Source organism: Arachis hypogaea, chromosome 16 (assembly GCF_003086295.3).
Source record: "Arachis hypogaea cultivar Tifrunner chromosome 16, arahy.Tifrunner.gnm2.J5K5, whole genome shotgun sequence".
NCBI lineage: Eukaryota > Viridiplantae > Streptophyta > Magnoliopsida > Fabales > Fabaceae > Arachis > Arachis hypogaea.
In genome coordinates this window covers 133606749-133622296 of record NC_092051.1, presented here as the reverse complement: position 1 = coordinate 133622296, position 15548 = coordinate 133606749, and the positions used below count along the sequence as shown (strand labels likewise).

Sequence of the window (15548 nt, the reverse complement as noted above, 5' to 3'; positions counted from 1 at the left end):
CTCTGCGTATAACGCAGCCCAGGTATCCAGCTCAAGGACAACGACCAAGCACCCCCCTGTGTTGAACGCACCACCACTTGTGTCTAACGCAGCCTCCCTCCACTTCACCATGCGCCTAACGCACAGCCCCTGTGTCCAACACAGCCCAGCCAACACAACCTTCATGGTGCGTCTAACACACCAAAGCATGCATCCCATGTGCCAGGGCATGCGTCCAACGTGCCAGAGCCATGCGTTCAACATGGCCCCCTGTACGTTCAACGCACCCTTCAATTGTACCTCCAGGGACTACTCATCTTTCATGCGTTCAACGTGGCTCTTCATGCGTCCAACGTACCATACATAGAGACTAAAGGATCCTAAATTTTGGGCCCTATGTTCAACGGACAAGCTATGCGTTTAACGCAACTTATGGGCCAGCTCCATGGTCTTCATAATCCTTCACTAATCTCTCTAAACTTCAAGTAATTAATTTGATTATCCAAGGTTAAGCACAAGCCCATGATATCAAGTTTTAGTTGTTAATTATGAAAAGAATCACCTCTAGCTTAACTTGCACGAGCCCATGATTTGATTCTGTTTTCTTTTGATTTAGTTTTGATTTCTAAATCTTAGGTTTAGGGTTAGCATATATAAGGAATAAGAAACACACACGTGAACACTCTTTCAGAAGCCATTTCAATTCATCGTTATTGTTTTCTCCACACCATGAGTAACTAATCTCCTTTGTTAAGGTTAGGAGATCTGTTTATCTCTTTTATGGATTCTTAATCTAAGTGTTTTACTTTATTTGAGGTTTATTCTTTGATCTATTTCATGATTGAGTTTTTACTCTTCATCTCTAAGGATTAGAACTATTGGAAAATATTCTAACTCTATTTTGGATTCTAATATTATTTTGAAAAATTTAATATTGGAATTAGCTAGAAAACTTTCTCACGACTTTTTTATTTAACTAGGAATAGTGTTTCAAAGAGTGTGAGACACTTTATGATTTTCAATTGCTCTAATTTAAATAAGTGACATAATTCGGATTAGAAAACTTTTGAAAATTATTCTTTCTTGTAAGTTTTGATTATCTAAAACTAGTTGAGTACGTGAGATATAATTCAACCTAAGAACTACTTTTGAATCTTATTTGAAAGGGTTAAATACTTTTTTTGTCCCTAAAATCAAAATCGTCCCTAACCTTTTTTTCTTATTAAAATTATCTTCAATATTACAAAATGTTATAAAATCATTCTTTTGTCCATTTAATGATATTTTTTGGACAATTTTGCCCTTAAACAAACCATTTCTTACTCTTCTATTCTCTCCCTTTTCGCCACCCCACCACCTCTGCCCCCGCTTCCTTCTCCACCTTCTTCTCCCTCTCCATCACCAACCTCAACCCTTCCTCCATTGACGCCGACCTCGCCTTCCAAGTTTTAACATAGCTTCATATCTGACCAAGCCTTGAACAGCTGAACCAAATACCTTTTGGTCAAGCAAACAAAGGCACCTGTGAGCTGAATTACGTGTTCAATGGTTTGTTCCATAGCAAAAGCCTAAAATGATAATGATAATGTACCCTGATGAGCGGATATTTTATACGCTTTTTGGCATCATTTTCATCTAGTTTTTATTATGTTTTGTTTAAGTTTTATTATGTTTCATAGGTTTTAGTGAAAAATTCACATTTTTGGATTCTACTTTGAGTTTGTATGTTTTATGGTAATTGCAGGTATTTTCTGGCTGAAATTGAGGAGCTTGAGCAAAAGTCTAATTCAGAGACAGAGAAAGGACTACAGATGCTGTTAAGATCTGACCTCTGTGCACTCAAAGGATCTTTTCTGGAGCTACAGAGATCCAAATGGCACGCTCTCAATGGCTATGGAAAGCTAACATCCAGGGCTTTCCAGAAATATATAATAGTTTATACTTTGCTTTGAAAATGAAGGCCTAAAACTGGTGTTCAATGCCAGCCAGCAACCCCATTCCTGGCGTCCAGCGCCCACAGGGGAGCAGCTGGCGTCCAACGCCCAAAAGGGAGTCCCAAGCCAGCGTTCAATGCCCCTAAGGGGTACTAGCTCGTGAATTTCACTCAAGCTCAGCCCAAACACTCACCAAGTGGACCCCAGAAGTGGATTTTTGCACTATCAACTTAGTTTATCTTATTTCTGTAATTCTTAGTTAGCATATTAGTCTTTATAGGAGAAGATCACCCTTGTTTAGGGCTCGACCATTATTCTCCCTCCCCCATTTTGTATTTTCGAATATTATGAGTTACTAACCTCCTAAGGTTAAGGTTAGGAGCTCTGCTGAGTTTTATGGATTAATAATATTACTGTTCTAGTTCAATATGTCTGATTCTATTTTCTTATGCATTCTCGTTCTTCACCTTATGAATTGAGGATGACCTGTGACAACCATCCTTGTTCTACATGGGCTCCATGCGAGTCCTGACCCAGATAGCGTTGAACCAAAACTAGAGATTACATTGTGGATTCCAATAGAGTACCTGGGCAACTTTGGATATGTGACATGAAATTCCGTTGACCGTGGGTAAGTGAGGTCTCTGTGGCGCTAAGGCTAGAGTCTGAGAAGCAGCATTCCCTAATCCGAAAGATCTGCCTTGTCTGTGGCACCTTGAGTAGGATCGTGAAAGGGAGTGGATTGCTTAGAACTTCATCTTCTACTATAGTGAGAAACCTAGAGGTGGCTTGATGAGAGGACATGAGTCACTTACAACATGGTGGACTGTTGTAGTGGAGGAGGTTAACTTGATTAGAGGACATGAGTTAATCACTTACGGCTGCCATTGAAGGAATCAGAAAGTTATTGAAGAAGACAGTAAGAAAAGTTAATCCGAAAAGACAAAGCATCTCCGAAGTCTCAACCGTTCTCATACCATTGATTTTCCACCTATCTAGTAACATTTTATTTATTTTATCTATTTTATACATTTTTCGTGACAAACTATAATTTCTATCCACCTAACTAAGATCTGCAAGATAACCACTGCTTGCTCAAACAAACAATCTCTGTGGGATCGACCCTCACTCACCTGAGGTATTACTTGGACGACCCAATATACTTGCTGGTCTATCTGTGCGAAACGTGTGGAGCCAGTTTCGTGCACCATACCCAAATCCAGAAATAATGCAATTCCCAACCTTCTTGCGTTTATTCCCGTGTTCTTTCTGGTGTATTCTAAGTCATTGAATATGAACTAATCTAGTTTGAGTTAAAGTCAACACACTATGAACAACACAAATATGATTTATCCAATATCCACAATTAGAAACTCAACCTTGAAATTAGTTTAGAAAAGAAATACCTTGCAAATACGAAATCTCTAAATTGCACTGTGTGACATCGTTTCTGAGCTCCACAAATTTCAGGAACAAATCGAGGGCTCTCTGCTTTTCTCCCCTCTCTCTCAATATATGATCCCGGCATCCACCATGACGAGTGCAGACCCACACGCTGCCACCTTCTCGAACGACTTGAGTGCCTTTTATGTGTTTTGCTTCACCCATGGGCTTCCATGCTTGAACTTCTTCTCCATCGGAGCAACATCATCGCCTCCCTTAGTGGCCACACGCCTCCCACCATGACCGGCACACCGCCGACGCCGCTATCTTCGCCATCACGTCGTACGATAGTGTCCATAAGCCAGCACCGACGTCGAAAGGTGCAGCCGGCAAGGCAGGAAATGGAGAGAGAGATGCGTAGCCATGGTGATGATGATGCAGAGGTTAGTGGTAAGGTGGGAAAGGTTTTTTCATTTTTGTTTAAGGGCAAATTTTTTTGAAAAATATTGTTTATGGACAAAAGGATGATTTTATAATATTTTATAACGTTGAGGATGATTTTAATAAGAAAAAAATGTCAGTGACGATTTTGATTTTGACCCAAGACCTTAGAGATGAAAAAAATACTTAACCCTATTTGAAACTAAATCAGATTTGTGCTTAACCTCTTTTCTTAATTAATTGACTAAGGAATTGACGATTAACTAATTAAGAAGAAATTAGGTTGTCATTCAATTATATATGATTTTGTCATGATTGATCTCTGCATGCCTCAAATAAATGAACATAAGAAGTATTGTCCTAGAGAGTAAACATCTCTAAAACCTTAACATTCTCATCATCATTGTTTTTATTCATTACTTTGCCTTTTTATTGTCCTCTGTTTGAATGTGATTCCTCATTCCTCTATTTTGATTTGTATAATTAGAATATCAATTAACCATTGTTGCTTAGTCCATTAATTCTTGTGGGGATGATAACCCACTTACCGTGGTATTACTTAATACAATTCAGTACACTTGCCAAGTTGTGATTTTAAAAAAATTATGTATCAATAATGTATGAAGTGTAACCGTCATTTAATAAAACACTCTCTGCTCTTTGACATCATAGAGTAAAAATTAGAAATATTAAGTAATTTATTTAAACTTAAATACTTATAATTTGCTTTTTTCTAATTTTTATTAGTAAAATTTTTTTACTTTATTCCTGTTCTCCTCTTTAACATTTATCTTTTCTTCTTCATCATCTCTTTAATTTTCTGTTTGTTTTAATTTGGGATAAGTACTGTTTTGGTCCCTAACGTTGAGCGCCAGAATCGATTTCGTCCCTCTTCTAATTTTGGATTTAAAATCGTCCTTAACGTTTTTTTTCGTATTAAAATCGTCCTTTTAATTTTTTTTGGACAAAAATACCCTCACCACTACCAACATAATTACCTCCTCCACCACCACTGCCACCAACACCAACACCACCGCCACAACCAGCACCAGCACCACCACCACCACCACCACCAACACCAACACCAACACCACCCCCACCCACTGCCACTCCATCACCATCTGCATCACACCAACCAAAACTCAGAAAATCAACAACATCATCGTTATCCCCTTCCCCCTACCTCGCGTCCCCACTCGTCCCCTCCCCCTCCCTGTCTCCCCCTTCCCCCCACCCCGCGTCCCCACCCGTCCACACAGAGAAGCAGAAATCGAAAATCAACAAATCAAAAACAAAAAGCAACAATAATATTCCACAAATCAGCAACAAATCAGCAACAATAATAAGAAACGGGCGGCGGTGCGGTGGCGGAAAGAAGAAGAAGAAGAAGAAGCGGCGGACGGCGGTGGGGCCAGCGAGGCGGTGAGGCAGAGGCGGCGAGGCAGAGGTAGAGGCGAGGCAGAGGCAGAGGCGGCGAGGCAGAGGCGGCGAGGCAGAGGCGGCGAGGTGGTGACCCTGACTCTCGCGTTTCTCTCTCTGCTAGCCCTCGATGACGACGGCTCTAAGGGAAACGACGAGGGCGACGGATCCAGCGGCGGTGGGAGCTGAGGCGACAGCGACAACCGCCGTCCCCTCCCCCCTTTCCCCTTCCCCCTCCCCCCTCCGCCTTTCCCCTTCCCCCAACCCCGAACCCCACGTCCTTTCCCCTTCCCCTCCAAGCTTCGCCGCTGGCGGCGTCCCTTCTCCCCTCCTTCCCCTTCCCCCTCCCCTCCCCCTTCGTATACCCTTTGCCTCCCCCCCTCACAAAACGCGTTTTCTTTTTTTTTTAATTTTATATTTTTTTATTAAAGTAAGAGTAAATTTGGAATAAATTAAAAAATTTTATTAGAAATGACGATTTTAAAATGAAATGCAACATTAAGGACATTTTTAAGTCGAAAATTACATCAGGGATAGTTTCGATTCTGACCCTCAACGTTAGGGACCAAAACAGTACTTATCCCTTTTAATTTCTACCATTTATTTTGTCTCCAATACCTCACATTTTTTTGTTTATCTGTTAATTTCATTTTTTTAAATTTCTATTGATGTTATAATTACGATATTGAGATACCTATATTTTTTAGGCACTTATTCAAATAAAGATGATAAAAATATCTTCTTATGAAGAGCTTTATGTTAACAATGTATTTTGTTTGTTTGACCACACTTTAAAAATAATAATACTTTTATAGCATATCAAATCAAATTCTACAATTTATCATCTAATAATAAAAAATATACATCTTTATATAAAGACAATTATAAAATCTTTATAATAATATTTACCTACTTTTTATATTGTCTATGGAAATAAGGTTCATAGTATGAAGAATGAAGAATAAAAAAGAAATAATTTTAACCCTACGAGCTCCTGAAAAATTAGTCATTGATTTATTCTAGACGGATTCTAAATGTAAATCTTATTCGTAGTAAGAGAGAAATAAATACTTTCATTAATAGGGTGCCACTAAGTTTCTGAACAATACAAAAAACATGAACAAATGATTAAAAATACACAAACCAAAAGATGGAAGACTGGCATGGGGTTTTATTCATAATAGAAAATTATATTCGATTTGTTAATTATTTTAGTAGGATCAGGGAAGTCTCGCATCCATTCGGTCTAAGTCATTGGAGGTGGCTCACAGACACATAGTCACATGTGTAATGGTTAAGGCTATGTCGTTTTGGGAAAATTTTATGGAAATATCATGTAGTTTCGTCAACGTCTATAGGTTAGATTAGAAATCAGGTGAATACTCATGATTGACGCGGTACAATGGACAAAACAATGTCGAATTGGGGTTTATGGTTGACGCGCGACTCCGAACGGGGAATTCGCACCATTTCCCGCACTAGTGCTATTCCAATACTGAGTACGACGACTGGACAAGTTGATTGACATATAGCCATATAGGTTTGATCGCAGAGTTGGGAGCCCGTCTCGGTAATGGAGACATTTGCATTGACAAAAGTAACCCCACAAAAGAAGGGACAATGCGGATACCCCTCGACCCGGGTACGAGAAGCAGGGGCAAAATTGTCATAACTCATACAGGAAGGGCTCTTAGCAACCTCGTCTTCTTGGAGTAAGTAAACCCACTAGGCAAGATATCATTTACATTCTAGAAAATCTCATGCAACGCTTTTTCCAGACTACTTCCCCCGTCGTGTGGTGGGACACAATGTGGATCATAAATTGTGGCAAGATTGTTGGAAAACACGGATCTGCAAAAACCCTTTAGATTGACCAACTTCAGCAAACAGCGTGTAAAGAAAATCAATGAAGAAAACACTGTGAAGGTAGTAACAGACAAACAGACCGAGATAGTCTCTATTCTCTAACCTTGCAATATAATACATAATTTTCATGTTGTGGGCCTACGGGAGCAGGTGAAAGGTGCACGCGAAAAAATTATAATGGAACGTTATTAATTAACGAGGGTGTTTAAAATAAAATTACTTTAGCTTATTTAGCATAAATTAATTAGATTTTTTATTTTACTTTTAGATTATCTCATAATAACTCGGTGCGCGTGCCACCTTTAGAAGATATAAATATTAAAGATAAAAAATAAAATAATAATTAAAAATATAAATATAAAGTTATAAACCTTTGTAATTCATACGTGTTTTAAAAATATGTATTAAGATTTTTAATAGTAAAGTTTTAATAAATACATAGTTAATATATTAAAAAATTGAATTTATATTTTTTATTTTTCAAAAAGATAATTTTAAAAATAAAAATTAATTAAATTCTAATAAAGATATTTTACTTAAAAATGAATATCTATTTAATTTTTAATAAATAATTTTATGCATTTAACTAATATAGCTAATACATTTAGTAAGTCTTTTTAAAATTTGATCTTAACTAATTGGTAATGTTAGAAAGAAAATATGCTAAAGTTATTCTATTTCACCTAACATTTATAATTTAATGCATGTAATATTTATAATGATATATTTATTATATCTAATATTATTCAATTTTTTTAATAATAATTAAAAAATATTAAATAAAGGACAAATTACTTAAATAAAATAAATGACAATTAAAATTACTTATTTTTACTTATTTTCTATTATATCCTAAATATTAGAAAGCAATTAACTCAAAATTAGACCTTTATTAAGTCTTTGATAGAAAAGTCTTCCTTTAAAACTTGGTGTGATGGAGACGGTAGAACACGAGACAAATTGAAGTGCTTTTCACTTGAAAATATCAGTTTGCCGCCACTATCAAACTTCGCATATAGCTCTCTCTATGGAAACCGTTGACGCCTTCCTGACCTCCGGTGACCGCAATAAACCCAATACGTTTGAAATATGGGTTCAAAGTAGAGTGTTGCAGCGCCCAATTTTCTGGTGGATAGTTTCTATTGTTGGAGCTGTTGTCGGATTAATAGGTTTTGGTCTAAGCTCCAACTTAAAGCATCTATTGGGAGACCCAAAACCATGGAAAAACGTTGGGTACACTCTTTTCTGTGTCTCCGTTGTTGTTTTTGCAGTTGTCCTTCATCGGTTGAAAGGTCCAGCCAAGGTGTTACCTTATCGTCGCCAATTCAAAGCGTGTGGTGTATTCCTGGCCCTGTTGGTGATCTTTATCTACACCTTTTCCAGAAGAGGGGAAGAACAAGAACAACAACGGAAAGGACACAATGATACACCAAATAACGTACAAGTTGCTGGTATAGTATCCCTTGTTGGTTTTGTTGTGATGGCTTTTGCTCTATCAATACAAACTAACTATGGATTTGTTGGAGAACTTATGAAATTCTTTTTAGAAGAACTTATGGTGGAGCTCATAAAGATAAGATGGTGGTACGGCTTCTTTGGAGCTCTCTTCAGTTTTCTCCTCATCATTCTCCATTCATGTAAAGAGAAACATGCCGAAGGAGATGTGCATCAAGATCCAATTGACAACAACACTACTCTCCTCCTAGATATTAGAACGGATTCTTTGTCTACTGTACGTCCAACTCAAGATCTCTTCACCCTTGCGCTACTAAATCTTAACAAGAAGGATTTGGAACTTTCCCAAAATTTACGGCGTCATTTGATTGGCTACATCAATGATTGGAGTGACCAGATTCCGGAGGGAATAATGCAAGACCAAAACTTCATTAAGGACAGGATTCGGCGCGAAGTTGAGACTCTTCACTTAATAGTGAATCAGATGACATCAAGGGACCATTTTGAAATGGACAATTGGTTGGTGATGGTGTACATTAGAAGTCGAAAACAATTCCTGCTGACATGCGAATCCGAGCTGAAATCGGACAACTCGACGGCCCAGGTGAGTAGGATCAAGAAGTGGATTAAATATTGCAACATAGTATTAAAGATACTAATTCCCAACGAACGGGTACTCTGTCAACAAGTCTTTGGCGAATTCTCTCCCATCTCCAACAAGTGTTTTGAGCAGTTTTGCTCACAAGTCAAACAAGATTTGCTCAGTTTCATTCAAGGTATCCCTGAACTGATGAGTTCTCCTGAAATTGCCCTGCTGTTCAGAATAGTACGTGACTTAATTGTTCCAGAGTTCCATTCACTGTTTCCTCATAATCTATCCATGACCATCGAAATGATTGATCTCACAAAAAAACTAGGAGAAGCAACGAGAGATTACTATTTCAGGGATGACGACTTTCCTCCCGAAATTGAAAACTCTCATTCCTGTGAGCCTCATCCAATTACCATCCAAGTATTGAACCGCCTCGATATTGCTTTCAAAGACAGGGACATCATTGAACCACTCCTCAAAACATACCCCAATTCCAAAGTTCAAGTTCGGGAGGAATGGTCTTTGATTTCACACTATATAGATTGGAATATCAACAAACTTGAGGCCTCCTTAGAGTCCACGTTGAAGAAGACCTACATTTATGAATTGCAAGGAGTGTCTATCATGGCTAATGTTAACTACATATTAAAGAAGGCTTACGAATTTGGATTTGAATTAACTAAGAAAGATGGTTGGCTCAAAGAACAAGCGTCCAAAATTCAACAGTGCTTTGAACAATATTATCGGGAGAATCCGACTGAATTGTTGGCCTTTTTCAAACAGCATAATGAGAAAGTCACGGAACATTCAATGAGGGAGATGCTAAGGTTGTTCAATTTTAACCATTTACTTGAGAAACAATCCTATAGTTATCAAGGAGAGCTAATACTTTTAGTGAACAAGGGATTTGTCCCAAGTTGTGAAAATTTCCTTCACAGATTTCGTACTTTACTAAATGGCAATGAGGACACACACCACACATATATACCAACTATTGAAGATGAAATTGAAGGTAAGACTGCCGATTCTTATGACTGGTGTTGGATTTATTATTATCCTAATAATGTACTTAGTTCTAAGATGCATGCCTTTATTAATTTCTTTTGATGATCTTATCTTGTTCCTTAATAAATTCCGAGAAGTGATATAATTTTTTTTTGGTGACTCGAGAAAGTGATTAGAATATATATAATTTTATCATAGATACGAGTTTAGTTTAAATGTTTATATGTACGTTTAAGATCATCGAATATATCAAATTAAATTTCTAATATTTTTTTTAATATTTGTTGAAAAAATTTAATTCCTACTAGAATAATTTTAACACATGGCCTAGAGTGGACGACTATACCCACAAGATATTTGGCTTCTACCTTGTTTGCTTTAATGTATATATGAAAGCATCACATGGACGCATGGTCATCATCAAAGGTATATAACAAAAGGTATTTTAAAAAATAAAATGCATGCATCAAGTTTGTGGTAAAGGTACATATATATAGCACATTATCATATCTAGACATACATGCAGTTTTTGATTTATTTGATGGTTATTTATTAGCTGTTGTGTAAACTATCGATGGTTTGCTTATTTGTTGTGTTTGACCTGGGAGCTGTGGCTTGTGGTTACTTTAATTTGCAGATCATCATCATCATCATATAAGTACCATTTCCTGCTGAATTTTCTTACCTCGCTTCTTTCTATCATTTCCCTTTTTTTCCAGATGATGTTGCTTGGAGATAGCCATAGCATTCGAGGAGCATTTCTATGTTTGTGGAACATTATTATTTGTCTTCGTTTTGCGTACGTGTTTATTACTTGATGAATGATGGAGGCATTATAATACCTTAATTAATATACATTTATATTTTCTACATATATGTAGTCTACTTTGATGGAAAAACAGATGTTTTTACTTGATTTTTCAGTAATCTATCATATCTAAGTTATGAAATGAAAAACAAGAGAAAAAATATAAGCCCTCACTAGGTTTTAAAGAGGATCATATGTTCATTCCCAATTGCCCATAGTCCTAATCTCTCTTCAGAAGGGGACAAAAGAGCTATGGTGAAGAAAGGTAGCTGAATCTCTTTTACATTATCCATCTTTGCTATCATAAACTAATTGGATGTGATAAATATGAATAACTTGATAAACTAATTGAAGAAGATCAAATGAAGATATAATAGCTATCATAAACTACTTCTGCAAAAAGGCTTTTATGAAGCAAATCATATGGTTTTAAATCCAACAAAAGATAGTGTTTCAATGTAAATAAAACCAATATTCTACTCGCTCATAATAAAATGAAGCTGAAAAAGGAATTGTAAAGAAGTAACTAATTTATATTGTCTCGGAATATTGTCCCCTAATCAACCTCAAAACTCCCAAAAATAGTTAAATACTAGTTCAGAACATAGAACAGCGAAGTCTAAGCAGCAAAGCAAAGCAAACTTCTTGCTTAGGTACATTTATTCCTAATGATTTCCAGATGACAATACCTCCAAATCCAGCTCAAGTAGCAACTAAAACGAGACAGTTATTATTTGAACTTCAAATAACCTGACATTAGCAAAACGAAACAATAAGAAAAGAAATATATAAATTAAGAAATTAATTAGAATGAAATGAAATTAATTAGGAAATGCATGCTTATTTTTTTGCATGCTTAATTAAGAAAAGTTCCAAACAGCTAAGGATAAATAGATTTTGAATAGAAGAAAGTTACTCTGCGGATTTTTTTAATTTGTAAATCTTGTTCCAAAAGGATAGCATAGCATCTCAGATTAAGGATAGCCCTTCAGTTACCAAGTAATTCCACTAGTTCAAATATATAAGGAGAATTCTATGACAAAACACACAACAGCATTCTCCTACTAAATTTAATAAGAAATCCCATGAAAAAAGTCTATAGAAATCAAAATTAAAACATCTGAAAGATAGCATTGCTAATAGAAATAATAAAGAAAAGACCTAGACTCACGTTGTAACAACAGCTGGGAGCCCTTCAGGAATCGCTGCAACTGCCAGGGCAACTGCAATCTAGCAGGAATGTGATTAGAAGTCAAAAGACTTTCATGCTAACAAGACAATATGGTTATTTATACACAAGATAAAAAGTTGAATTAAGCATAGAAAAATACATTAAATGGTAATGAAAAATAAGACTCCAGCATGATTGACTGCAAAACTTGAATATCAGAAAACAAGAGTATATAAATCTTGAGACAGAACAGTATATCTAATGAAACTCCAAAAACATTGAAATAGCACCATCATAATTTGAAAATAAATGAGAAAAGTGGCTCGACTTTACAATTAACAGTTAAGCAATAAAAAGATTTGTCACATGAATATTACTTACACATATTTGAAACAATCTAAACTCAGCAAATACCAACTGATTCTCAAACAATAGTCAGCCAGGAGTGATACCTAAAGAGTGGCTTTCTCTTTTTTCTGACAACTCATTACTCACCACTACACTGTCTTCATCGGAACTAGAAATCAAATGAACATTCATACATTAGTCTCAAGCATGTATGGTTTTGAAGACCTGGATTTCTATAAGCTGAATTATATATATCAGTCCGATGCAGGATTTAATGTAAAATCAGCATTAATTAGAAAAAAACATGATCTAAAATGTCCAAAAAAGAACATAAGAATTGAATTGCTTGTTTTAGGTTTCAGTAGGTCAAAATAGTGCCGTAGGTGAAAGATGTGTCAAAATTGTTTCAATTTCCAGTAATAAATAACAGCAGAATCAACTTGCTTACTCGAAAGGACCTAAACTCCCAAATTGAAGAAAACAAGAAAGAAGAGAATGGAAATCTAGTTTACAAGATTGGAAAGATGTGAGTCAATATTGTTTCAATTAATACTACTCTTTATAAAATAAACTTACATTGTAGTAGTAGACCTCATAACAACTGCTATATATTTGAGCAAATAGGTGCTGTCCCTTTTTAGCCATTATTTTCTAATGTATGCCAAAAAAAAAAGTGTGAACCTTAGCTGACATAGATCATCATAGATGAGAATCCCATAGCTTAGTGACACAACCTGGTGGAAAAGAGTAGTAATAAGTTATAACAAGCTAAGAAACATAATGATAATAAGTTATAATACCTAACATAACTAAAGCTATCTTCCATAAACGAAGTTTTTCAATAAACATTTGTATTAAGAAATACCTTGCTTTTGAACTCTGAATCAATAAATCAGTTGAACAAAAACATAGCTTAAAATTACAATTTGCAACCAGCTGAATAGGATTTAAATGATTTTGTGAACAAACGGTAATAACAGCAATAACAGGAAACAGATCAAAAGAATAAGAGGATTTGAGATTTGTGCTTACAGAGATCTTCCGGCGTGGAGAACTGGTGGCAACCGGTGGGCTTGCTCTTGAGTTTCCCCCTTCTCATTGCAGTTTCGATTCAATCACTCACGCACACTACGATCAGATTGAATAATGCTACTCTTCTTGTGCAGGCAATATTTTGGAACAAAATTAAAACGAAATTGGAACAAGCATGAAACGAAAAAGAAACAATCAAAATTGAGAATAATCAAACCCTGGAATTAGATTGACTGAGAAAGGTTCGAAGGAGAATAAATCACGATCCAGAGAAATAGAGAGGAAGAGATTGTGATGGAGAATAGTTTTTTCATTCTTGATTTCAAAGGAAACAGCGATTGTGAGCATCGATTGGAAGAGTATGAACACGCAATGGCTTGTCAGTTGTGAGAGGGTTTTTGGGAGAGTATGAACACTTAGTGTGTTTAGGAATAAGAATAGGTAATAATTCTTTAAACCAAGGTTCTGAAAACCGGACCGGTCATCGAACCACTCTAGTTACTGGTTTATTGGTTCAACCGATTCAATCGTAGTTCAACCGAAATAACTGTTTTATAATAAAATAATAAATAAATATACTAAAACATAACCTTTGTTAAGCTTGTTGATATTGATAAATGATAATATACTCCAACTTAGAACGGAAATGACAAGAGTTGAAGTCTTGATTCAGACTTCGAAACTATGTCATCGACCATCTCTCCTTATATATCTAAAACAATTTGAAAAACTTGCAAAAAACAAGGAAATCTATAAAACTGGTGCCTAAAGTTGTCATTTATAAATACACAAACTTACTCATATTATAATGCACAAACTTACTTGGAGTTAATTTTCAACTTAAAATATAGTTCTTTTAAATACACAAAACTACTACTTCCCTACATATGCATTTCCTGAATATCACAGTGACAGATCCACAATCTGAACTTAGGTTCTTTTGACCCTACACTTGTCTACTTTGCTATTGAACAGAGCTCGAAACACAAAACAAAGTTACAGGTAAATTCTAATTTCTAACCCTGCCAACCCAAATTTCAGCACCTATAAATTCTATTAAAAACTCAGTTTACTAATATGCAAGGTCAATTATTAGAGCGTGATCCTCAAAATCTTAGTAAAACAACACAATTTTGATTCAGCAACATTAAACCAAGATAATCCATATTGATCAGCATCATGCCATAATTCATCTTTACAAAGTTTTAATTTATTGTGGTCCATGTATTTATAAGCATATATAGATTTATTGTCAAAGATTGGAATTAATTCCAACATATCTTCAGAAATCAAATAAGAATTCACTAAAGTTATTTATGTCCTCCAAATTACCTCCATATTTTTGCCACAATGAAACTTATCTCACATATGCAATAGTTAGCACTTCAGCAGCTTCTTATGATTATTGCTCTTCAAAAAATCATTCTTCTTGTCTAGAATAATTTCTATTTAGAAAACAGTTTTTGTGAAAGTGATAAATTACTGTAGTTATGGGAATAGAAGAGCAAGAATGAGCAGTGAATCAATAATACAGGCAATGCAACTTATCATCAAGCAGAAACCCAGTAACAGAGTCATCAAAATAAAAAATTTATCATCAAGCAGTGAGCAAAGCCAATCAACCAAGAACAAACACTGAGCACTGACTGAGGTATTATAATCAGCAACACAGTGACACACAAAACAGTAGCATAACAGAACCAAAGCTAATCAATAATCACAACACATTCAATGATCATAATCAGTAAATTAAAATAATAAAATCACAACAGTGACACCCAAAACAGCAGCGTAGCAGAACCAAAGCTAATCAATAAGCAAGTAATCGTTCACCAAAAATTAAAAACACAAGCTTCGAACCACAGAGCATATAAAAGTAAATAAAAAAAAAAAAAGAAGCAAAGAACAAAGTGAAGAACAAGCGACCGAGCCACTGACCTTTGAAGACGACGCCGACAGACCGTTGATTGACGGACGAAGCCAACCAGACGAGATGCAGACGACGGCGAGAAGATGAAGATGACGGATGGGCCGAGAGTTCGCTGAAGAAGAGAGCAGGAGTTGGAGACTTGGGGGCAGTGGCTACACGGACGGACGGCGGCAGTCGATCGACGG

The 15548-nt window shown here is 36.0% G+C and overlaps 1 protein-coding gene and 1 long non-coding RNA gene across 2 annotated transcripts; one reads left to right on the top strand and one right to left on the bottom strand.

The window, feature by feature from the left end:
• The first annotated feature begins 7926 nt into the window (after positions 1-7926).
• LOC112755080 (exocyst complex component EXO70A1) lies at positions 7927-10973 on the top strand. The gene is made up of 2 exons (XM_025802978.3): positions 7927-10081; positions 10794-10973. The coding sequence occupies exons 1-2, from the start codon at positions 8050-8052 to the stop codon at positions 10811-10813; spliced, it is 2052 nt and encodes a 683-aa protein (XP_025658763.1). The 5' UTR covers positions 7927-8049; the 3' UTR covers positions 10814-10973.
• Positions 10974-12967: 1994 nt separating this feature from the next.
• LOC112755081 (uncharacterized) lies at positions 12968-15328 on the bottom strand. The gene is made up of 2 exons (XR_003178903.3): positions 13434-15328; positions 12968-13135 (listed from the first exon to the last, which is right to left on the bottom strand). It is a non-coding gene; the product is annotated as an uncharacterized lncRNA (long non-coding RNA).
• Positions 15329-15548: the final 220 nt, after the last annotated feature.

Excerpts from the sequence above, each read along its gene's own strand:
- LOC112755080 (XM_025802978.3), top strand. The coding sequence starts at position 8,050 with ATGGAAACCGTTGACGCCTTCCTGACCTCCGGTGACCGCAATAAACCC. Across the intron at positions 10,082-10,793 it reads TATTGAAGATGAAATTGAAG|ATGATGTTGCTTGGAGATAG; the intron begins GTAAGACTGCCG and ends CTTTTTTTCCAG.